The following is a 23,640-nucleotide window of genomic DNA, read 5'->3' as shown; positions in this document are numbered from 1 at the left end:
TACAACACAAGGACCATACCATTTCCGGACAAAATTTGAATTCTTTATTGACATGCGATACAGGTGGAACCACTGGTAAATGTATTGTTCGACAACGTGTCCCTGGTTAGAAGAACTGTTAAATCCATCAAAGACAAATGAAGGTTCCTGTCTTAACCTCTAGTGCAGTGGTTCTCAAACCTGTCCTCAAGGACCCCCTGTCCTGCATGTTTTAGATGTTTCCCTGCTCCAACACACCTGATTCAAATAAAAGAGTCGTTGTCTAGCTCTGTAGAAGCCTGGTAACGAACATGCATTTGAATCAGGTGTGTTGGATCTGGGAAACATCTAAAACAAGCAGGACAGGGGGTCCCTGAGGACCAGGGTTGAGAAACACTGCTCTAGTGGAACCGCTGTGTTTTAGCTTCTTGGTATAGGACAGAACCCATCTTAGTGTCAGACCTCTATCCATGTCAGAATAGGGCTGTTAGTTTTCAAAGCTTTGTAGTCTTATTAAAATATACACATATCTATGTATTTATAACATTTTTTATTTAACCCAGATAGTAGGTTTATGCTAATATTGCCCTCATTACAGCACTAAGGCTGAAAGGCTCTCCATTCTTGTTCCATGTCGTGGACAAAAATGTACATTTACTGTAGACCATGTGACCATGGATGGATCTTTGAAGTCCATTCCATGTCTGGTCCGGCTGAAGTCGAGAGGGTTCCCACCAGAACTGGGAACCTTTAAGTGCAAAGCTTTGAGAACCAAGTGATGGAGAGTACAGCAGCTACAGGCCAGGCCGGAGATGAAAGCACAGCACGCCATTGTGTCCTCTCTGGGTGGAACCTAGGATCTGTTTTAGAACTTCAATCTCTTCATAGAATAGTCGCTGAGGGGTCGATCACACGGCGCACAAAGTCCAGCTGCATCCCATCTCCCTTTCGCAACACTCCACCTGTCCCCCACACCCTTCATGATGAGCACAGGCCCGTGACATGACGGGTGTCCAATCACAGATCCCGATCAGGAGCTGGCCTCGCCCATCTATTCTATCTGACCAATCAAATAGAAGAGACAGCAGCCACTTAAGCATAGGTCTGTGTGTGCGTGTCAAACTCATGTAGGGAATACATATCTGCCTGGTAGCACTGCCTGGCTGTGTGTGGGATGAAGTCGACCTCTGTGTCATGTGATCGGCCCCTCTGATCTGATAAGGCAAAGGAACATTTGTAGCAGCATTAACTCCACTAAACCCTCGTTTCCAAACACCCAGGGTCTGTACTAGGATCAGGCCATTTTAGAATTTGTGTTGATTTTGACTGGTCAATGAATAATTTGATACACATCCCGGATCGCTCTCCTTCCTGCTTTTTGTTCCTAAGGTAGAACGTCGCCCAATGGAAGACAGTTTGAAAATCGCCAAGGTCATCTAAGCCTGCTGATTGGTCAGCTCACATGTGTGCATCAACAACAGGGGTGTCATTCAAAATAGTATTCAATCAATCTCACGAAGAAACGTTGGCGTACAGAAGGGAAGACCAGTCTCAGATCTTAAAGCTAAGTCCGACAAATGAAACGAAAAAATTAGAGGGGGGGTAGAATGAAATTACATTTCATATTTATAGCAATAATTATAAAACTAAACAAGGTCCTCAGTAGTGTACACACTATTCTTAGTTTACAGAAAGACGAATAAGGAATATTTTCTTTTGTTTAACTTAAATGATACATCAAAACCTCTCCCCACGACCCCTCCCCGTCTAAGTTGGGTCACGCCTCCAACTCTACCTCTACAGCAACGAGGAATTCTTCAAGTATAATATTAGAGGACTTTACAGCTGATCTCAATGTACAGGTATGGTTAGTACCCACCAGTAGAAACCCCCGTGACAGTCTCACAATGGTACGGACCGCCACTGGGTCCTGGGGTCTCGAGACATTCCTTTCAAGAGGAAGGGGGGGGCGGGGGACTGAAAGAGCCACTGGGGCACACACAGCACGCCATTGGTGTTAAGCGAGAAAGAGAGTGATGGTCTGGTTACCACTGTAAGACAACAACTTGGAAAAGCGTGTCTGAAATGTCTGGAGAGTTCTTTGGAGGTGACGGGCTTTGGGATGTTTCGTGAAGAGTCCAGGACGAGATATTCTCCCTGTGTGGGCGTTCATCTTCCCCCAGTTCTCCTCGTTCTCCTCCGTCTGGGCCTACCTTCTTGCTCCACCTCTCTCTCTCTCTCTCTCTCTGCTCCCTCATCGCTCTCTTCCCTCCTCCGTCTCTCTCTCTCTCTCTTGCTCCCCTCAGTTGTCCACCGTGCTCTCCTTGTCCAGGGCAGTCAGACCACATCTGGGCATCCAGGAAGAAACATAAAAGAACATGAAGGAATCAATGAGTCTGTGTACTGCACACATGTCTTTATACCGTCCATCCTGGATCCTCAACTTTTATTATATAATAGCATATCACACGCACCACCTAAGCATTAAAACCATAATACTGTATATCGTCTGTATATTTGTATACTGTAAACCTGTGTGTCTGCATTGATACTGTAAACCTGTCTGTCTGCCTTGATATTGTAAACCTGTCTGTCTGACTTGATACTGTAAACCTGTCTGTCTGCCTTGATATTGTAAACCTGTCTGTCTGACTTGATACTGTAAACCTGTCTGTAAGCCTTCAGACAGATGCCTGACCTGCTCTCTGTTGTGTTGATACATCGTCGACTCCACTCAGAGGCTTCAGGAGACCGTTCTCATGGAAGGCTATGACTGGACTACGCTCCTCCTCCTCCCCTTCATCAGGATGTGAGAGGCTGGGTTCAGGATGGAGCTCAATCACCTCCTCAAACTGCCCGTTCTCCCTGGAGCGGAGGGAGGGAGGGGGAGAGAGAGAGAGGGGGGGGGGAGGAGAAGGAGGAGGAGAGAACGTGAGAGATGCAAAGGGGGTGGATGAGTCCCAGTTGGTTGCTCTGCTAACATCCAGATCCCGGTCCTCTGCCCCCCCCCCCCCCCATGTCTCCCTGCAGCCTCACCTGCTGTCACCAGAGGTCAGCACAGGCACGCTGCCCGGCGAGGGGGCAGGCTGGGAGGAGCTGTGGCCGTTCCGCTCACCGTGCCCTGGTCCGGCCACGCCCCCCACCGCCACCGAGGGACCCGGGGAGTCAGGCGTCGATGCTGGAGGCACGCAAAGAACTTTATTGCTCAACAAAGAACTTTATTTGTTCAGCAAACGCCTCGGGCCTCGCCTCAGGCTGCTACACCACAGCTGGTGCCTTACTCAATCGTTTACGCCTACATGTTCACCATCTAACAGCCAATTACCTGCGCTCTCTCCATTCCTGTGTGGGGCGGTCTTCTAGTGAGGGAGGAAGAGACAGAACAAGGCTTTAACAATGTACATGACCAGTGTAATGATGTGTGTGTGTGTGTGCGTGTACCTTCTCTGCCGGGTCTGAGCGGCGTGTTCTCTTCATGATCTCCTCCAGGCGCTGTGTGTTGGAGAGAGAGTGGGGTGAATTCAGACCAGACAGCGGGCCCCTAAAAGAGTGTGTGTGTGTACGTGTGTGTGTGTGTGTGTGTGTGCGTTACCTTCTTCCTCTCCAGGCGCTCAGCCTCCTCCTTCTGGAAGTGTTTCTCTCTCTCCTGCCTCAGTCGCTCGGCCTCCTCTCTCTGACGAGACTCCTCCTCCTCCCTCTGACACACACACACATCCATACACACGTAATGACACAGACACACATTCAAACACACACACACAGTGAAACACGCGCCCAAAATGTGAGATTTTGAATAACAGCAATACTTGCTGCTTCACGCTCAAGACGTACACCCCTACAGTGTGTGTGTGTGTGTGTGTGTGTGTGCAGGCTTCTCCATCCCTCTGACCTGTTTCTGATGTCTGTCCGCCTCCTCTTTCTCCTGCTGGGCTCTCTCCTCCTCCGCTCGTCTCTCCTCCTCCTCCCTCCTCTTCTTCTCCTCCTCCGCCTGCCGCTGAGCCCCCTCCTCTCTCCTCGCCCGCTCCTCGGCCTTGCGGCGAGCCATCTCCTCCTTGGCCAGTCTGAACACAGACACAGACAGACAGGTGTGGCAGACAGACAGACAGAGACGGAGAGGCGGGTCGCTCAGACAGACGAGAGCCAGGAGCCCAGCTCACCTCTGGGCTTCCTCCTGCAGTCTGCGCTCCTCCTCCTCCCGCTCCCTCTGCTCGCGGGCCTGCCTCCGCTTCTCTGCCAGGATCCGGGTGGCCTCCTCCGCGTCCGTGGTCCCTGCGGAGGGCTTGTGGGCCGGAGGGCTGCCCACACACTCTACAGGACACACACAGAACCACCCTTGACATTTCACGTGTATGGCCGAGAGATGCTGAGGTGAGGCGCTGTACTGAGTGAACGTCAAGTGAAGTGAGTGAAAGTCAAGTTCCCCCCTCCCAAAGCTGCTAGTGCCATGCTAACTCACCGCCGGCTGCAGAGGAGTCGGAGCTGGCTTTGTTCTGGCCCAGGGTGGGTGGCCGGGGCTGGGCAGGGCCATGGCCGGGAGGAGGGGGGCTCTGGAGCTCCTGCTGGCCCCCTTCAGAAGCAGGCGGGTCCTGGGGGCTGTCTGGGGGGGCCCTGGGGCGCAGGTTCCCCGGGTCCTCTCCGCCTGGAGACTTGAGCTGTTTGGGTGTAGGGGGGCGCCCCGAGGACTTCTGGGGGGGTCTGGAGAGAAGGAGGGGGGGGGGGGGGTGATGGACAAGAATTTATATATGGTTGATAGGTGGGCGGGGGTATTGTCAATAACTGTTGCTGATGTTCATTGACCAACTCCACCGACAGTCCTCTTGATATTAGTGGACCACAACATGGGACTCCAAAAATGTACGAAATGCCATTTTTGTCCTCTTTTTCCTACCTGCCAGGTGAGGGCGCTGTGACCTTGCTCTGCAGGTTGCCTGGCGACTGGGATCTCTTTTTCAGGGGCAAGCTCAGAGTGGGAGCCAATGGGAGGGAGAGGTTGCTCCAGGACTTCCTGACAAAGTCCCGGTCCTTCTTCTGTCAACCGGAGAGCGAGAGACAGTGAGAGGAAGAGAGAGAGAGAGTTACAGAGGGGGGTATAGAGAGGGAGAAACGGGCCGAGACAGAGGCGGGGAGGTGTCAGAAAGAGATCGCGGAACAGCCACAAATAGCCAATAACAACAGGACACTTCTCCTCTCCACCAAAACATACACCAAAACAGAATGGCATTACAGTAAACCCATTATTTGGGGGTATAGACTGTGTGTGTGTAGGAGATACAGGACAGTGGGTTTGGCTCTGTAAGTCCTTAATGACATAATCTGTCTCTCACACACACACATGCAGACAGATGGGACACCGGGTACAGTCTGTGTTATTCAGACTGGACTGACAAACACACACTGATCTATTGTGTCTGACTGCTATGGATTTCAGCTCTCACACACACACATATACACTCCAAACACAGCCCATCTCTCTGCCTTCTACACATCCACCTCTCTGCTCTCTACACATCCACCTCTCTGCTCTCTACACATCCACCTCTGCTCTCTACACATCCACCTCTCTGCTCTCTACACATCCACCTCTCTGCTCTCTACACATCCACCTCTCTGCTCTCTACACATCCACCTCTGCTCTCTACACATCCACCTCTCTGCTCTCTACACATCCACCTCTGCTCTCTACACATCCACCTCTGCTCTCTACACATCCACCTCTCTGCTCTTTACACATCCACCTCTCTGCTCTCTACACATCCACCTCTCTGCTCTCTACACATCCACTTCTCTGCTCTCTACACATCCACCTCTCTGCTCTCTACACATCCACCTCTCTGCTCTCTACACATCCACCTCTCTGCTCTCTACACATCCACCTCTCTGCTCTCTACACATCCACCTCTCTGCTCTCTACACATCCACCTCTCTGCTCTCTACACATCCACCTCTCTGCTCTCTACACATCCACCTCTCTGCTCTCTACACATCCACCTCTCTGCTCTCTACACATCCACCTCTCTGCTCTCTACACATCCACCTCTCTGCTCTCTACACATCCACCTCTCTGCTCTCTACACATCCACCTCTCTGCTCTCTACACATCCACCTCTCTGCTCTCTACACATCCACCTCTCTGCTCTCTACACATCCACCTCTCTGCTCTCTACACATCCACCTCTCTGCTCTCTACACATCCACCTCTCTGCTCTCTACACATCCACCTCTCTGCTCTCTACACATCCACTTCTATGCTCTCTACACATGCACCTCTCTGCTCTCTACACATCCACCTCTCTGCTCTCTACACATCCACCTCTCTGCTCTCTACACATCCACCTCTCTGCTCTCTACACATCCACCTCTCTGCTCTCTACACATCCACCTCTCTGCTCTCTACACATCCACCTCTCTGCTCTCTACACATCCACCTCTCTGCTCTCTACACATCCACTTCTATGCTCTCTACACATGCACCTCTCTGCTCTCTACACATCCACCTCTCTGCTCTCTACACATCCACCTCTCTGCTCTCTACACATCCACCTCTCTGCTCTCTACACATCCACCTCTCTGCTCTCTACACATCCACCTCTCTGCTCTCTACACATCCACCTCTCTGCTCTCTACACATCCACCTCTCTGCTCTCTACACATCCACCTCTCTGCTCTCTACACATCCACCTCTCTGCTCTCTACACATCCACCACCCAAACACTTCCTCAACACACGAGCAGCACGCAGGCTTCCGCCCCGACGACATCAGGGGGGGGGGGGGGCCCAACTCACCCCGGCGTCGGGGACTCCGGTGGTCCTGCGGCGGACGGGGGCGTCCTTGGGGAGGCCGCGCTCCTGGCTCCGGCACAGCGGCAGCGGGGGCTGGAGGGGCTGGGCCTGGATGGCCCTGAAGGACATGGAGCCTGTGGGGTGGCAGGAGGCTGAGCGAGGACAAACAGGCAGGGCTACAGTGACACGGTCAGGACCCCACCAGGGAGGGCGGGGGAACCAACATGGACGGACAGGCGGTGGGGTGTTTTTTGGGGTTAAGGTGTGATGGATTGGGTCGAGGGGAAAGGATGGAGGGAGGAAAGGAGGAGGCGATGAGGAGGAGAGGCGAGGAGAGGCGGGCCGAGAAGGAGGGAAGGAGAGAGAGAGAATCAGAGAGAAATAGAACGATTGTTAGGAGCTTTGGTGTCAAATTCCAGCTGGTCAGGACACTGCAGCCATCACTGGACTTACAATACGGACGATCAATATGGTAGATATTATATCTGGATTTGGAGTTAAACTGAGTCAAGCTAACACTGTGCACTCATAATAAAGTAGTCCACTAGATAACATTGTGGGTATAAATATACTTCTAAAATCGCCGAATTATTCTATTAACGTTTAAGTGGGGCTTTGAATAGGGTGTCACTATTAAGTGGTCCCCCCCCCCTACAACAAGGTCCAGTGATGGATGGTTCCTACTTCTCAGACATGATCAGGATTATCGACCTCAGACTCATCATATCAATCACCAAGAGTAAGGCCCAGACCAGAAAGAAAGAGTGACAGAGTTAGAGTCAGGAAGACTTAGCATGCGACACAGCAAACCCCAAACCGCTAGAAAGACTAAGACGAGGGATTCCACACACAGTACATTGCGTGTGAGAGTTTCTGCAGCTGTGTGTGTGTGTGTGTGTGTGTGTGTACGCATGTCAAAACAGAGACTAGGCGTATAAGGACAGAATACGAATGAACCTCAATGTTACAGAGCGACAGAAACTCTCCCTCTGCTAATTGGCTTAGTTGCCAGACAACAATTCAGTCAAATGTTGGGCACCCAATCTACCTCAGAGAGACACTGTTACACAGCACAGAGAACACAGAGGAGAGAGAAGAGAGGAGAGACCATCTGACAATACTGCAGCTTCAATGTGGCACCATACACACACACACACACACACACACACAGTTGCTGTAGTAACAGTGAGACAGGGCAGGGTGCCAATGGGGGAAACCTCTCTGAAAGAGTGGCTCATTGGACCTGTGTGTGGGGGTGGCCAGTGCCAGCAACAGGCTGGTGAGAGTCTCAGACAGGCTAAAGCTCTGGAGTCTGACCTCGTGTGATTAAGCTCTGAAACGGTCAACAGGCCTCAGTGAGGATGAAACTCTGTTTGTGTCAGAGTCGGTGAGGTGTGTTTCTGTGGAGTAGTGTGTGTGTGTGTGTGTGTGTGTTACCTGCGTCTCCAGACAGACTCATGGCGCTGCGACTGCGGGCCAGGTAGGAGTGTGTGGGCTGCTGCAGGCGGTTGACCACTGTGTTCTCCCAGGGGCTCAATGGCATACGACGCTGACCTGACACCCCAACACACACACACACACACACAATTAGCACAGATAGACAAAAAGCTGGACAGTGACATTGCCCGAACACAGCAAACAAACCCTGTGGATTAACACAGTAACCATGACAACCGAGTGAAGCAGCCGGGAGGTGTGTTAGGACGGTGTTTCCCCACCCCAGCTGTGTGTTAGTGTCGCACTTGCAGTGAGGTCATCAGCATGCGCCCCCAACAGGGAGAAAAGAGGTTCCACATGCAAAGGGAAAGCACAGAGCACAAATAAACAAACCACCCAACCACCGATCCCGAAAACAACATGGAGGACAACGAGGTCGAAGCGAGCTCCCTGCTTGTGCCACCCCCCGGTCAGCCCGCCAGATACATGCAGGGTGTGGGTAGCCGAAAACACCATTAGCCTCGACCCTCATTTCCACAGAACTGATGAGTAAATGGAGATACTGGATAGGTTACCAAAGGGTGGAGAGGGCTATGCATGAGCGAGGAAGCAGGTTCATGCAGAAGGCTCGGCGAGCGGGTCCCAGCGCACTTGCTTGCGTCAACACTGAAACTGGCTGTGTTCCAGGGGTCAGGTTGGAGCGAGGCAGACCTCTGATCACACGGAGCCGTCCGAGCCTCTCTGAATGAGGGGCCGGGTCATTGATCGATCGGCCGCGGCGTCTCGTTCAGAGAGAGCCCCGTCCGACAAGCGTGCGCAGTCAGGGGTCGAAAACCAAGCCGTTTGGAGCAAGTGAGCTTTGGGGGGGGGGGGGGGAGAGGGGCAGATACACCTGGGCTGGAATCTATTTGCGAGGGGATGGGTCCTCGTCATGGGGACCTGAGCACCCAGACAGCCTCCCAGGCTGGGGAATGGAACGAGGCCGGACTCCTCCGAGTACATGTGGGTCGCTACGTGTGTTCGACACTGTGTGCATGTGCGTGTGTGTGTTGTGTCCCTTGGGTGTGTGTGTGTGTGTGTGTGTGTGTAGCAGACAGTTGAAGTGACCCTCTTTGCCCTCTACTCTCCTCTACCCGTCTGCAGACCTGGCAGATCAACAGCAGACCGCTTCCAGCAAAACAAAAAGATTATCCTGCCATGGTGGGATTACTGAAAGGGGTCAGGACTGGGGAGGAAACGCCCCCTCTTCCATACTGTACAGTTATGAGACGTCACACACAAACACATCAACAGAACGTGACTGACAAGTGTCACTCGGCGTGTTCACGTGGTACCATCCCTGCCAACGCGGCTGCAGCTGTGTAGCTTCCTGGAAGGTACCGCCTCCATCTACCGGCACAACCAGGCCTCAGCTCCCCTGACTCCCCCCCGTCCTCAATAGACTCCAGCCCATGTTGTATTGACACTGCAGCGCGTGTGGGGGTGTGCGTGTGTGTGTCACACAGGGGAGATGTGACCCTGGTCTCCCAGAAACACCTGTGGTTCTGGCGTGGCTGGGCTTGCCCCAGGATGGGCGGGGCTTAGACTGAGGTTTGCTAACGAGGGGGGAAGACGCCGTCCGCTTCCGTAAGGCTGTGGGGCAACGACAAACGGCAGGATGAACTTCAGGAGCAGCTTAAATCAAATGACTCAGACACAGCATGCACACGACCACACCACCACCACCTCGCTACTGCACATGGAATGGGGACAGCGTTCCCGAACGAGAACCCATTCATGTACGGACAGTTTATGTCATTACCACATGATCACAACATCGAACATCACATGAGGAGGCCATGTGGGACCGACTTTACTCGGATTCAAGAAGAAAACGGAAGAAGTTAAAAGGCAAGGACAGACACGATCTATCACCATGTGTGTCTTTCAGCAGAATATCAATGTGAAGTTTGACTTTGGTTTGACTTGCTTCTGTCTGTGTGTGTGTGTGTGTCTGTGTATGTGCGTGTGTGTTTACCTCGATGGTCTGGCGAGTGCAGGAGAGTGGCGGAGGAGTAGGAGAGGCGTTTGGTTATGATTGGGTCCACATGCTTGGACAGGTTCATGGTCGACACTGACCTCCTGTCAGCATCTAAAAAACACACAAAGATAAATAAGCCCGTACACCATGAGAGAGATAGAGAAAGAGAGAGAGAGCGTGTGTGTGAAAAAGAGAGAGTGGGTGAGAGAGAGAGAGAGAGAGAGAGAGAGAGAGAGAGAGAGAGGGGGAGAGAGAGAGAGAAAAGAGAAAGAAAGAAATAGTACTACTCTACAAACTACTAGTCAGTTAGGGTTAGTCATGGACGGACTAGCGTTACATCGCTAGTAGTAAGACATGGCTAGCTCTGAGGAGAGTGCACCTGTCCCAAACCAAAGGGTGGGGCGATAGGCAATACACGTTCTCCATCTACCATACTTGTCCTCTGAGGGTAACATGCGCAAAACACAAAATCACACTCTCTGCTGTTAAGGGCTACTGCTAACAGTGCCATTTGGACAGGCCTACGTTTGCTAACATGCTAACGCACCAGGCCGGTGTTGACACACAGTACTCTAGCTAGCTTGCTAAGGCTAGCTCGCTAACGCTAGCTGAAGGTGTATATTCACATTGGGTGCTCAAGCCGTATCTGCGATAGACACTGAAAGCACCCTGGAGGTGGTGCTCCAGCCCGGCTAGGTCGAGCGGATAGAGGAAAGCCGACTCAACAAAACCTGGACCGTGAGGGGGAGAAAAAAAAAACAACAACGAGAGAGAGATAGAGAGAAAGAGAGAGGGAGGGGGTGGAGAGAGCCAGATCAGGGTATGAGTCAGCATACAGTAGCAGGATGCGGCTGACTATTCGAACACACGACGCACGCGCACACACGAGAATAGAAAGAGAAGGCTAAAAGAAAATCAGTTAAACCTGTCATTGGCACTTTAGCAAGGCAGGAAGCCAAGAACAACATCTGAACAGAAAAGTGTGTGTGTGTGTTTCCCCCCAGGCATGTGTATGTTTGTGTGTTTACCCTCAGGTATGTTGGTGTGTGTGTGTGTGTGTTTACCCCCAGGTATGTTGGTGTGTGTGTATGTGTTTCCCCCTCAGGTATGTTGGTGTGTGTGTGTGTGTTTTCCCCTCAGGTATGTTGGTGTGTGTGTGTGTGTGTTTACCCCCAGGTGTGCTGGGTGCGTTAGCTTGCAGCGGCCCGCCCCAGGACCAGCGGTTGGGCTTCTGCTTGGCTCTCTGGCTCCTCTCTATGGTGCGGCGCATCACGGCCTCATGGCGGGCCTGCATAAACACACAACAACAACAACATCACAACTACACATTAACAACAGGGACTATTGACATAGGTCTGGGGGACAGTCTGTTTGTGTTTATTCAATTCAAAATCAGCCGTTAGGAGACAACCCACACCGCCAGAACATCACTTCAAAGACAGTTATCAGTCATGTCAACCCGCTGAAGCTAAGTCATGTACACACAGATGATGCCTGGTACTGGAACTAATCTCAAAACAAATTCATTATCGATTATTCTTGAGAATCCCAAATTATACCTACACTATGTCAGGAAATCATAGTCTTCATTCTGATTGTCATGAGAAGACTTTCCTAGACATTATTGTACATATACACATTAAAAATATATATCAATGAATTCCAGGTATTTTCTTCGCTATCTGCAGGCAGGTATTCCTGTTCTGTGTGTAATGAATTACCGCCCAGCACCAAGGAGCCACCAGGTTGACACGCTCAGGTCCAAACTCCAAGCAGGTGTTAGGAATGTTGCAGTGTTTGGATTGACTAGTACTCACTAATCCGATCCATCTATCATACTACTGCAGGGCTTCCAACTCTCACGCACTGGATGTGAGACACACGCATTGGATTGGTTTCAAATGAGCATTTATTCAGTATATTTATTGAGTGTATGCTTGAGTATTTATGCTCTTAAACAAAATGTGTTTGTACGCGGCAAAAGTTTGGTTGGCCCCACCAAATCTCACTCCAAGGTTTTTTGAAAAGTTGGCAGCCCTGCTACTGTACAGTGGAGCTGAGACAAGGGAGTGGCAGGGTTTCAACCCAAACATCTGTGTGCGTGTGCGCGTGTGTGTGTGTGTGTGCGCCCCACCCTCTCCTGCTCGAGTGTCTGTCGTCGCTTCTCCTCCACAGCGATGCGTCTCCTCTCCTCCTTCCCCCTCTGCTCCTCCAGCCTCCTCCTCCGCTCCTCCAGGTGTTTCTCATAGTACTGTCTGGCCCGCTCCTCCCTCTCCTGCCACTGGGACTCCCGCGCAGCTGGACACACACACACACAGAGAGACACACGCATACGCATACACACACACCTTTACATTAACACTTCATGCCCCCATCCAATTACCCCAGACAAACACATGTGCCTGAGTCTAAAACAAAAGGACATTCATTAACTGTGTAAAAATCCTGATAGTTAGAGGCAGACTGGATGTGTGTGTATTCTCTCTCTCTCTCTCTCTCTCTCTCTCTCTCTCTCTCTCTCTCTCTCTCTCTCTCTCACACACACACACACAGCTTAAACTCCGGTTGGTCAGCTGTGGGTCATGTGACTCGGCTTTAGCTCTCACACAAATCCCTCCACTAGAGGTAGAAACACTAATGGGAATATAACGCACCACGCACACACACACAATGCCTGCACAGACACACACACACAATGCCTGCACAGACACACACACACACACACTCAATCTGCAGCTAACTTCATCCGTAAATCTCCTTCATGATTGTCCCAAGTTCGGGAACACACATACACCCCTCTTCTCCTACCCCTGACCTCTTATGCAACCTGGGCACCATGGCAACAGGGGCTCTGACTGTTTATATAACGGCCAGGGGCACAGACTCTTCACCACGGCAACATGCCACATTCACTTAGTCATGCAACAGGAGAGAGAGACAGAGAGGGGGGAAAGAGACAGAGGAAGGGAGGGAGTGTAAGTGGGAACTGCAACTCATACTAGCATCTGTATAAAGGGAGCTGGTTTAAGTCTAATGATACCCCCTTTCCACCAACACAAACCTAGTTCTGGTTCTGGGTTGTTGCTATTCCGGTTCTCAGTTGGGTCAACTTGTGAACTTTGTAAGAGCTGAGAGCCATGTCATGATGTCACTGTATGTCAGCACTGGCTCTGAACCAGCATCACTGCCTTGGTGGAAAGGGGAATGAGTACTCATACAAGCACAGGTGGACAGATGGAGAGACTGTGACTGAGTGAGTGAGTGAGTGAGTGACAGACAGAGTGAGTCAGACAGACAGAGAGAGAGAGAGAGACAGACAGACAGACAGACAGACAGACAGACAGACAGACAGAGAGAGACAGACAAACAGACAGACAGACAGACAGGATACACACCGATCTGTTTCTCCCTCTCCTCGCGGCGTTCCCGTGCCAGTCTCTGCCTCTCGTCGATCTTGTGGACCAACGGCTCTGCAGCGCAAAACCAACGTTCAGGACAACCAAACACACTCGATTTCACAGTCTCAGTAGGAGCACGACCCATGTGTCATACAGCATGACAATTCAAAATGGCCGACTGGGTCTGGATCGGTCCACAGACGACCCGAGAAGACTTGCATTGTCACCGAGTCTGATGGTGTCTTGTTGTCATGTTGTACCTGGTCTGGAGGCAGCATTGTTGCTGGGGCTGGTGGTGGTCAGAGTGGGGCTGATGGTCAGAGTGGGGGTGGGGGTCAGGGTGGGGGTGGGGGTGGTGCTGAAGGAGGGGCTGTGGCCCGGCGCGGACCCTGAGGAGCTGGGCCGACTCAACGGTGACACGGCTGCTCTCCCCTCCTCCGATCTGGGCAGCGTGTCCGAGCCTGAGGGAGAGGGGGAGAGAAGGAGGGAGGGAGGGAGAGGGTGGGAGAGAGAGGGTGGGAAAGAGAGAGAGGGAGGGAGAGAGGGTGGGAAGGAGAGAGAGGGTAGGAGAGAGAGAGAGGGTGGGAAGGAGAGAGAGGGTAGGAGAGAGAGAGAGAGCGAGAGAGAGGGTGGGTGGGTGGGTGGGAAGGAGAGAGATGGTGGGAAGGAGAGAGAAGGTGGTTAAGGAGAAACAGGTAGGAAAGGTAGGGAGGGAGGATAGTGGAATAAAGAGAGGGAGAGAGCAGAGACATCAATATCCCAAGATCAGAGGTGCCTTCAACGAGAGCAAGGTGTTGTTGGAAGGGTTCGTCATAGTTCGGTCTGAATATAATTCAAAATCAAGCTTTTTTGGGGGGGCCCAGCAGGGGAGAGGGGCTGAACACTCCTTTGATGGGGTCTTAATGGTCTGTGGACTCAGAATGCACCATAAACCCAACCGGCGTCCAAACAGCCCTTTATCCTCACACACTAAACAAACACACACTCCCCTCTCTCTGGTCCTGATTGCTTCATAAATCCCTCCATGGACTCCAGGTGGTAACCTGTGTGCTGTAGAGAGGACAGGCGGTAAAGTCCACACACCAGCCCCCCCCCCCCACACACACACACACACACACACACACACACACACAGACACACACAGACACACCACTGACTTCACTGACTTTGTTAGCCTGTAAATGTGTTTGATGTGCCCATGAAATAGAGAAGGGAACAGAAGACGCCTTGTTTGTGCAACGGTTGAGTTCATGTGGTGGTCATTTCAATCGACTTTCTTTGGAGGCTTGTAGTTTTTGTTATTTATGTACAAAAAAGGACCCTATCAGGCAACTTGTTCTGCTCTGTAAGTCTTCAGACTGACTGGGCCAGACTGATGGGTCATCCGTTTACAATGCTTATGCTAATGAGCTGTCAGATGGCTGGGAAAGCCAGCAATGCAACCATCTGAAAACTTTATTGACATAGTGTTCCAAAACAGCCCACTCCACGCTCGGGGTGTTTGTCTCTTTAGACACAGATCAATAGTCATTTACAACACCCTAAAACATAGACACACACACACAAACTTGGACTTTACCCAAACATCTACATGTGTGATGAGTGACTGAGATAGACAGTGAGCAGGGCTGAGAGTGTGTGTGTGTGTGTGTGACATGACAATACCAAAACAGCGGCCCTCTCAGGCTGCTCTCTCCCCTCCCACAGCATCGATTGATGAACGACCCAATCCCAACAGAGCGATGACTCAGCACCACCACCACCCCACCCCCCCCACCCGCCCGGTGTGGAAAAGGGACTGGCAGTGGACCATGAGGCTGCGTTTTCCCCCAGGCACGCGGCCGACAGCTCTGATTACCACACAAAACATCCAAGATGGCCGCCAGGCTGCCTCGGAGCCAGAGACCCAGAGATCCAGTCTTGAGGCACCAAAGGGACAACGCTGTCCCAGAAAACAGAGCCGAAATAAACCTCTGTGACCCAGTTTGGGCTCAGAAACCCAGATAGATTTGACTCCCTGAACCAGTCAGGGACAGATACCACTGTCAATTTCCGTCTCCTTTCTTAACAGTATTCACATGGTCTTAATGGCTCCGTTGCTTAACCAAAGCCAGTGTCAGGTTCTTTATGGACCTTCCATCTTCCAAAAAATGAAATTGTTGGTTTACATGATCTTGACAACACTAAGGGTTAGGGTTACACCAACCATGATAAGTTACCCCCCCTCCCACCATCCCAGGTTGGTTATCGTCCTGGTCCGTATTGAACACAATGGGCCCTTCTAGCTCCCTTTCAGCCACGCTAGCTGGGTGACATCATACATCCAGATGTATTGTATGTCAGACGCTATTCTATAGTCTCTTTTGTGTGTCTACTGTACTGACTGTCCTGATTGTCTCTCTGTTGTACCTGCTTATGCAACAGATGCTGTCACGCTGGTGAGGCTGGGCTGGGCTAGGCTAGGCTAGGCTAGGCTAGGCTAGGCTACGCTACGCTACGCTAGGCTAGAATCATTTAGGCAGGGCTAGGCAACAGTGCTAGGGTGGACTGGGCCTACATAGGTTTATTGAACTGAACACACAAACACACCTTGACATGCACACACATACATGCAGAAGAAGTCATTCTCAAGATCAGTTAGTCCTCCCCCACAGAGATGCCTAGCAACCAGACAGTGATTATGCTAGTAGTCTGTGTCTGTGTGTGTGTGTGTGTGTGGGGAGGGGGACTACTTAATGAAGAATAGACTGATAGATTCCATGAATAAAGATCTTTGAGGACTGGCGCTCTTGGAAAGGCTAACATTGGCAGGAGAAATGACTGCACTTCCACAGAGCTACTGGGAAGGCTACCAGCATCGAAACATCTGAAACTCTCTCTGTCTCACACACACACACACACACACACACATCAAGCACACACACTGTATCGGGCTGATTTTACGGTGCAGTCGGTTGATACACACATCTGTAGTGTCGTGTTGGATCATTCAGTGTTATGGCTGACCAGAGGATATGCTGCTAAACCCTCCTTAACCCAGTTTGGCACAAATAGCCACGTTCCAGAGTCACAGGCTTACATTGCTAATGTTCTGACATTAGCAGAAATGTCCCCTTCCTTTGAAGAGAATGTGCAGTCCAGCAGAGGAGAGGAAATTAAAACCTGTCAAGTCAGAAACACCCTCCACCCCCAATACACCCTCTTGGTTCTGGCTTGAGAGCTGTGGTTTCAGAGCCAGCCTGAACTCTGAACTGAGTAGTCACCCGGGGTCATAGGTCACATTGTGGCAAGGAAAGGATATGGAGATACAGGTCATAGCTTTGTTACGCGAACACAGGTCGCCGTCACTTTCTGTGACACACACTGGGAACGTGTCCAAATGGCAGACGCACACACAGAGAATGGTCTGACTGCCATTTTGACAAGACTAAGCTAAATGACCATCTTCTCGGATCAAAAAAAAATTGGGTCATTTGGGGATAATACTTTCTGGATGTTTCTGCCGTCCTACTGTGGACCCCTCTGTGCTCTACAGGGGGAGGGGGGAGGAGCCGCCATATGTATCCAGGGTCCCAGGTCCAACTCTACCCCTCCTCCTCCTCTCGCTGCAGGGGTGAGAGGTCCAATGTCCCCACCATGAGCTTGAGCAGATTCACCGGGCTTCCCCTCGGTCCTACGCTCTCCCCCTCTCCCTCTCTCCCCCTCTCTCCCACCTTCCCTGCTCCACCAGTAATCCTGAGGGGTTTCAAATCGCTTCACATGCTTCAAAAGGCTCTTCCCTGTGCCAGCCCCCCACCTATCGGCCCAGCTCGAGCAGCAAAACCCCCCAAAAGGAGCTTAGACTCCTGCCCCCCCCCCCCCCTCTTCAGATCCCGTCTGTCAAAAACAGAGCCTGGGAGAGCCAGGCAACTTTCCCTGCTCTTTGGTGCACAGATCTGTGTCTTCTGCTCGAACCTGCACTGCTGGCCTGCTGCGTGTGGAAGAGTTTACCCTTCACTGCCTGGAGCCCTCAGACCTGCCCCCTACTTCACCCAGACCTGCCCCCTACTTCACCCAGACCTGCCCCCTACTTCACCCAGACCTGCCCCCGACGTTAACCCAGAACTTCCCCCTCACCCAGACCTGCCAAAAAGACAAAAGGCCAGTCGGAATAATGTTGCCGATGTTAGTTGGAAGGAGGTAAAGGAGAAGGGAGGATCATTTTTGTGGTTACCTGGAGTCTGGCTCATCATTCCAGGGGGACCAGCCCCAGGATGGGACCCCCCCTGCCCTGGCTCCACGTCCGCCTCCCCCCCACTGAGATGGGAGCTTCAAAAGGAGCCCTCCCTCCGTCCGACTACATCCCAAGGAGGAATACCCAGATCCCAAATCCAGCCAGCCGGCAGGAAGGAAGCCAGAACAGAAATAAAGGAAAACTCCAGAGCCACGGAAAACAAGTGATTTCTCCAATCTGCTGCATCCAGTGCAAAAAGTACGAAACCAAGAAGAGGCCACAGAGAAAGATATGGAGGGTGTCACTGCTGTTGTCTGGAACTGACTCTGCGTGCTTGCCAAGCTGTGGCCCCACTCCAAGAACACACACCCCCTTCCTACGTGCGAGAGACTGCTTAATCTTACCCTCACTCCCTCTGCTGTGTGTGTGTGTGTCCTATCCCCTCTACTCCCTCCGTTGCTGGTCAGATTAAATGGTCAGTGATTAGTGAGGGCTCTGCTCTCCCAGGGCTGGGGGTTGGAGGGGTGTGCCTCCGCGCCCTGAGAGGATTAGCCGCCGCTAATGCTAAGCTAACGCTAAGCTCCAGCCAGCGAGGCCAAGGTAAAGGCCCTTCTCAGCCCCATGACAGGCACTCTGGTCTGGGCATAAGCCAGAGTAGAGTGGGTGATCCACACTGGAGGAAAGGCTCATTTGTCTTAATGCTGCATTCCCATGATGAGAGAAAGAAGTTATTGGAGAATGCAACAGTATGGAGAATGCTACAGTTTGGTTAAGTAATGTGGATCTGCATTTCTGTGTCAAGTATGAAAATATACCATAACAGATTATTGAGGCACGATACTGTCTGGGGTTAACTTTTCTTGTTGTAAATATAAAGCTGTAGACCCAAAATTTGTGAAGAAGGTTTTTATGTCATGACAGTCATCACCATCCCTATCATAAAGACCTTGCCGGAAAAAAAGAGGTATCTTAACTCGGTCTCCTTCTCCGGTCTCTCTCTCTCTCTCCACCTGTATTATTCATGTCTAAAGTGCTCATTACAGCAGGATCCCCAGAGTGCTCCACCGAGTATGAGAAGCATCGAGGGCTTCCTACCAGTCCCAGCCCCCATCTAACCTCTGCCCCAGCCCCAGAACCAGAACCAGCCCCAGCCCCCGTCTAACCCCAGCCCCAGCCCCATCTAACCTCTGCCCCAGCCCCAGAACCAGAACCAGCCCCAGCCCCAGCCCCCGTCTAACCCCAGCCCCATCTAACCTCTGCCCCAGCCCCAGAACCAGAACCAGAACCAGCCCCAGCCCCCGTCTAACCCCAGCCCCAGCCCCATCTAACCTCTGCCCCAGCCCCAGCCCCCATCTAACCTCTGCCCCAGCCCCAGAACCAGAACCAACCCCAGCCCCAGCCCCAGCCCCCGTCTAACCCCAGCCCCAGCCCCCATCTAACCTCTGCCCCAGCCCCAGAACCAGAACCAACCCCAGCCCCAGCCCCATCTAACCTCTGCCCCAGCCCCAGCCCCCATCTAACCTCTGCCCCAGCCTCAGCCCCAGCCTTACTCTCAGCCTCAGTTTCCAACTTCCTTCCACACGACTTGGCCAACGAGTGAAGCGTCCAGAGGGAGCTGGCAGACCCCATGTGGGATGGGTCCTGTCAACACGCACGGCATGACCAGCAGAGCTGAGAGACCAGTGCAAACAGCCAAGTGTCCACTGCAACTACTGTACAATGTTATCTTACCAAGGGCAGGACTATGTGCAAACACAAGGACGTCACACACACTCTCCCTCTCTCTCGCTCTCTCTCTCTCACACACACACACACACACACACACAAACATGCATGCAGGCACACACAGGGCAGGTTGCAGAGCTGCCATTGAGAATAACCCTTGCACGTGCAAGTACATTGTCTTTTGGCACTGCAGAGTGACTACATAGCTGTTCTTCTACTGCTGCCCCTGCCATCTCTTGCACAGTCAGCTGATTTCAGCACACACACACACACACAGGTGACCTGCTGCCAATCAGAAGCATGCAGGCCTGCTACGCTGTCAGACCTGTGAGGCATCCGTGTTTATAGTGGGAGGGGCTAACAGGTCACTCCCAAAGAGCAAACAAGAGGAGGGGCACACACACACAACAATGCAGCAGAAAGAAAGAGAGAGGTGAGCTACCGAAGTTGTTGCGCGGCCATCAGCAACCAACCAGACAGGACTGGGAGGTCAGTCTGTCAGCCTAGCGAGAAATGTTGTAGTAGCCCTGTATCCGTCAACACATCCACATACACACACACACACACTCCACCCGGAGGAAAGAGAGGCGCCCGTCATCACTAGCCTGTTGTTTGGTAGCAGTCAGCCTTCCTGTGAGGTCACTGTCGCTCAATGTTCTGTCATACCCTAGTGTTGTGACTGACAGAGAATGGGAGAGTAGAGGAATGTCTCTACTTTGTTTATGTATCTCCCATGCTCTCTCTCTCTCTCTCTCTCTCTCTCTCTCCAAATCCCCCTTCTCCTCTTAGAATACATGCGTCTCCCTACACACAGATACAGTGACACACAGAAATACACAGACAAACACTGTGTTGAAGCTCTCTGCCCCATGTGACACACACACACACACACACACACACATCCCTGGCTCTCCTAAGCACCTGCCTGGCAGATAACGTGATGACTGGCTGACCTGGCAACTGTACGGCGTCTGTGTTAAACCACTCCAGCAAAAAAACGGAATCATTCTAGAAATAACGGCATAGTTCCACGACACCTCACCAACACCTCAGCGTGCCCCGACCTCTCTCTATCCCTCTGCCCCCTCTTCCTACCCCTCCACCGGCCCTCTCTGCCCCCATTCGACCGCAGTCCTTCGGCCCCTCCATCTCCGTCAGTACCTGACTTCTTCTTAGTCCTGCGGGCGGCCCTCCGTCTCTGTCCCTCCTCTTCCTCAGAGATGGTGAAGAGGGCCGGGATGGCCGAGCGGCTGTCCCCCTTCCTCAGCGTCTCCTTGCGCCCGCGCCCCCCTCCTCCTCCTCCTCCTCCCCCCGCCTCACCTTTCAGGGAGCCCGCGGGCATCCTTGCGGGCTTGTGGGCTTGCTAGCACGCTAGCACCGCGCCCCCAGACGAGGGAGAGGAGAGCGATGGACGGAGGACAGGGTGGAGGGACGACACAGCGAGACAGATGGACACAAAGAGAAAAGGGGGGGGGGGGGAGAGGAGGACAGCGGTTCACTGTGCCCACATTCACCCAGTAACAGCCTGCGACGGCAGTGTCAGGAGAGAGCAACAGAGGGAGAGAGTGGGTAGGAGAGAGAGAGAGAGAGAGAGAGAGAGAGAGAGAGAGAGAGAGAGAGAGAGAGTTAAATGAAAAGAGAGGGTGAAAAGAAGTCCTAGGAAGAGATTTTAGCGTCCAGCCAGGCTTAGAAGACCGAACTTAATCCACAGGACTAGATACGAAGAGATGAACAGAACTCCTCTTTCCGCTCTGAACTCCTCAGATTCCCTTCAGGCGATGTTGCTGTCCAGACAACCATCTCTCTCTAGGTCTGCTTGACACACACACACACACACACACACACACAGGATCGAACCGACGGCGAGGCTGCTGAAATATTAAGTGCGGCTCAACCGGGGGGGGGAAGGTGAGCCGGTTCCGGTAAATGGTTTCCGTGACGACGACAGCACGCAGAGGAGCGCACCGGGAAAGAAAAAAAGTGATGGTCGGAGAGGGAGGGATAAATGTGATGGCAGGATGATTGAAGGAGGGAGAGAGGAGAAAGGAGGATGGCCCCCAGTGCACCAACCTGACTACTTCTATATTGCGCACATGCAGCCAACAGTGAGGAGAGTTAGTGTGCCGTCTGTACGTTCTGTATATGCCATTCCTTCAATCCATTTAAAGGGCCAGTGGCTCATTTGTGTTTCCTCTTTGTACGTGGGGTCTTTCTCTGTCATTGGCTACTTGAAGTAGTCTTTAGGAAAGGGCTCTGCTACAGGGTAGAGGGCATTGAACCAGACCTATGGACATGGTACAGACTACTGTAGTGGACATACAGAAGTGTGCACACGCACACGCACACACACACACACACACAGCTGCTGATGCTGCTTTTGTGCTGCCGCAACACGGTCACCTGAGAGAGTGACTGAGGGAGAGCTAGAAAGAGAGAGGGAGAGATGGAAAGAGAGAGGGAGAGATGGAGTGGGAGGATACTTATGGAGATATTGCTGAGGTCTCAAGTTTGATTTGGCACAATGACAAGAGTGGCTGAGTTATGGATCAGACCTATTGACTCTTTCTCTCACTCTCACTCACTCACTCTCTCACTCACACTATAAAAGTACAACAACATACACACTCTCTGTTGACATGTATCTCCAGATGCACCAACCTAAACACAGAGATCAAACAATATGTGCAGTTGCAGCCATGGTGGGTTCCGGGATGTTTGACTGCAGCCAAGCAGAGCTTAAAGGCACTGCACTAGCTGGCAGCCATTTTGGCTCAGAAACAGTTCTAGTTTACAGTAGTCTTTGAATTTGATCATCTAAACGTGCCTGTTAACCTTCATAAACTTGCCAATGTCTATTTTTATCAAGACTCTTTGCGTAAGGTGGCCCACTTAGGCTTTACACTGATTGAGGGGGTGTAATGTGTGGGATATGTGATAAGACTGTGTACAGGTCAGTGTTGTACTGTGACTTGAAAGTTCAAGACATTCTACTGGTGTGTGTGTGTGTGTGTGTGTGTGTGCGCACATATTGCTTCTTCTTTTTTTTTAAGGATAATCGTAAATGCTTATTGTTGTTGTATTTATCTTCCCTGCTATACTATTTGCATATAAGACACACACACCTTTAGTTCATAAGGGTTAGCAATCTGATCTTTGTCCCCCTGCAGCACAGGGTAGCGCTGTAACCCTACACTTACTCTTTAACCACACACACACCCTCCACACAGTGGACCATTCACCACTCCTCACAACTAAGAACAACCGTGAAACAGCCTTTCAATCATAAAATTAACTGTATTTTACAGTTGCACATGTGTATAAAAAATCGGATTAAATTGAAGATAGGTTAGTTACACAGGTGGGTGACAATCTCCGCTAGGCCCATAGTCTGCACAGAAATGATATGGAATATGCAAAACGGGGATTGTTTCAACTCAAACTACAAATTTCATTTTCAATGTTCACTTTTGTTACGGCCACATCAATACACACATTTATGTCATTTGGATTCAAAATAGGACTATGTCAAATGACAGACACGTAACACCTGTCACCTCATAATTATTTCCGTCTTTCCTCTCGCATCAGATCATCAAGAATTCACCTGTCAAGCGCGCTGGGAATTCTCGGGAATTGTGTTAAGAGCTGTTCACGCTCAACAGGTAGACTAACAGGCTACCCACATCTCAAAACACAGAATATTCAGGGAAATATAGAGATAAAGAACAGAAAAGCCACAATTAGTTTCATCAACTGACTCAGAGACTATCAGGTTGATAGTTAATCCCATTCCCGTGACCGGCCAGAGCTGCTTCCAATCGCTTTAATTCCCGTCCAAACTAAAACGCCAGTGTTGAAAAACTGAAGGCTTGTCGTAAGTTATGACACTTAATCTTAGTTTACACTTTTAACGCAAAGTTCTAAAGTAAACTTTGATGTCGAGAAGTGCTCACCTTGGGACTCGGCCGGAGATGCGTCGTTGCCATCCTGGTCCGCCATTTCTCCTGACGTCAGCTGAGAGGGATTAATCGCGCAACTGAGACACGTATGGTAACCGGGTACAGGGAAAATGTCCCCCCTCGCGGACA

General features: G+C 51.5%; 1 protein-coding gene across 1 annotated transcript; it reads right to left on the bottom strand.

Moving 5' to 3' along the window:
- Positions 1-21: 21 nt before the first annotated feature.
- map7b (microtubule-associated protein 7b) lies at positions 22-23,604 on the bottom strand. Its single transcript, XM_084699494.1, has 19 exons — positions 23,506-23,604; positions 13,875-14,075; positions 13,612-13,686; positions 12,351-12,514; positions 11,387-11,504; positions 10,214-10,327; positions 9,733-9,828; positions 8,197-8,313; positions 6,763-6,893; positions 4,868-5,007; positions 4,436-4,674; positions 4,137-4,287; positions 3,869-4,040; positions 3,572-3,676; positions 3,421-3,471; positions 3,305-3,338; positions 3,016-3,157; positions 2,678-2,844; positions 22-2,327 (listed from the first exon to the last, which is right to left on the bottom strand). The coding sequence occupies exons 1-19, from the start codon at positions 23,549-23,551 to the stop codon at positions 2,317-2,319; spliced, it is 2,274 nt and encodes a 757-aa protein (XP_084555620.1). The 5' UTR covers positions 23,552-23,604; the 3' UTR covers positions 22-2,316.
- Positions 23,605-23,640: the final 36 nt, after the last annotated feature.

This window comes from Hypomesus nipponensis, chromosome 6 (genome assembly GCF_054491055.1).
Source record: "Hypomesus nipponensis isolate SF chromosome 6, ASM5449105v1, whole genome shotgun sequence".
NCBI lineage: Eukaryota > Metazoa > Chordata > Actinopteri > Osmeriformes > Osmeridae > Hypomesus > Hypomesus nipponensis.
The sequence above is the reverse complement of the archived record's forward strand: the minus strand, read 5'-3'. Positions and strand labels throughout refer to the sequence as shown.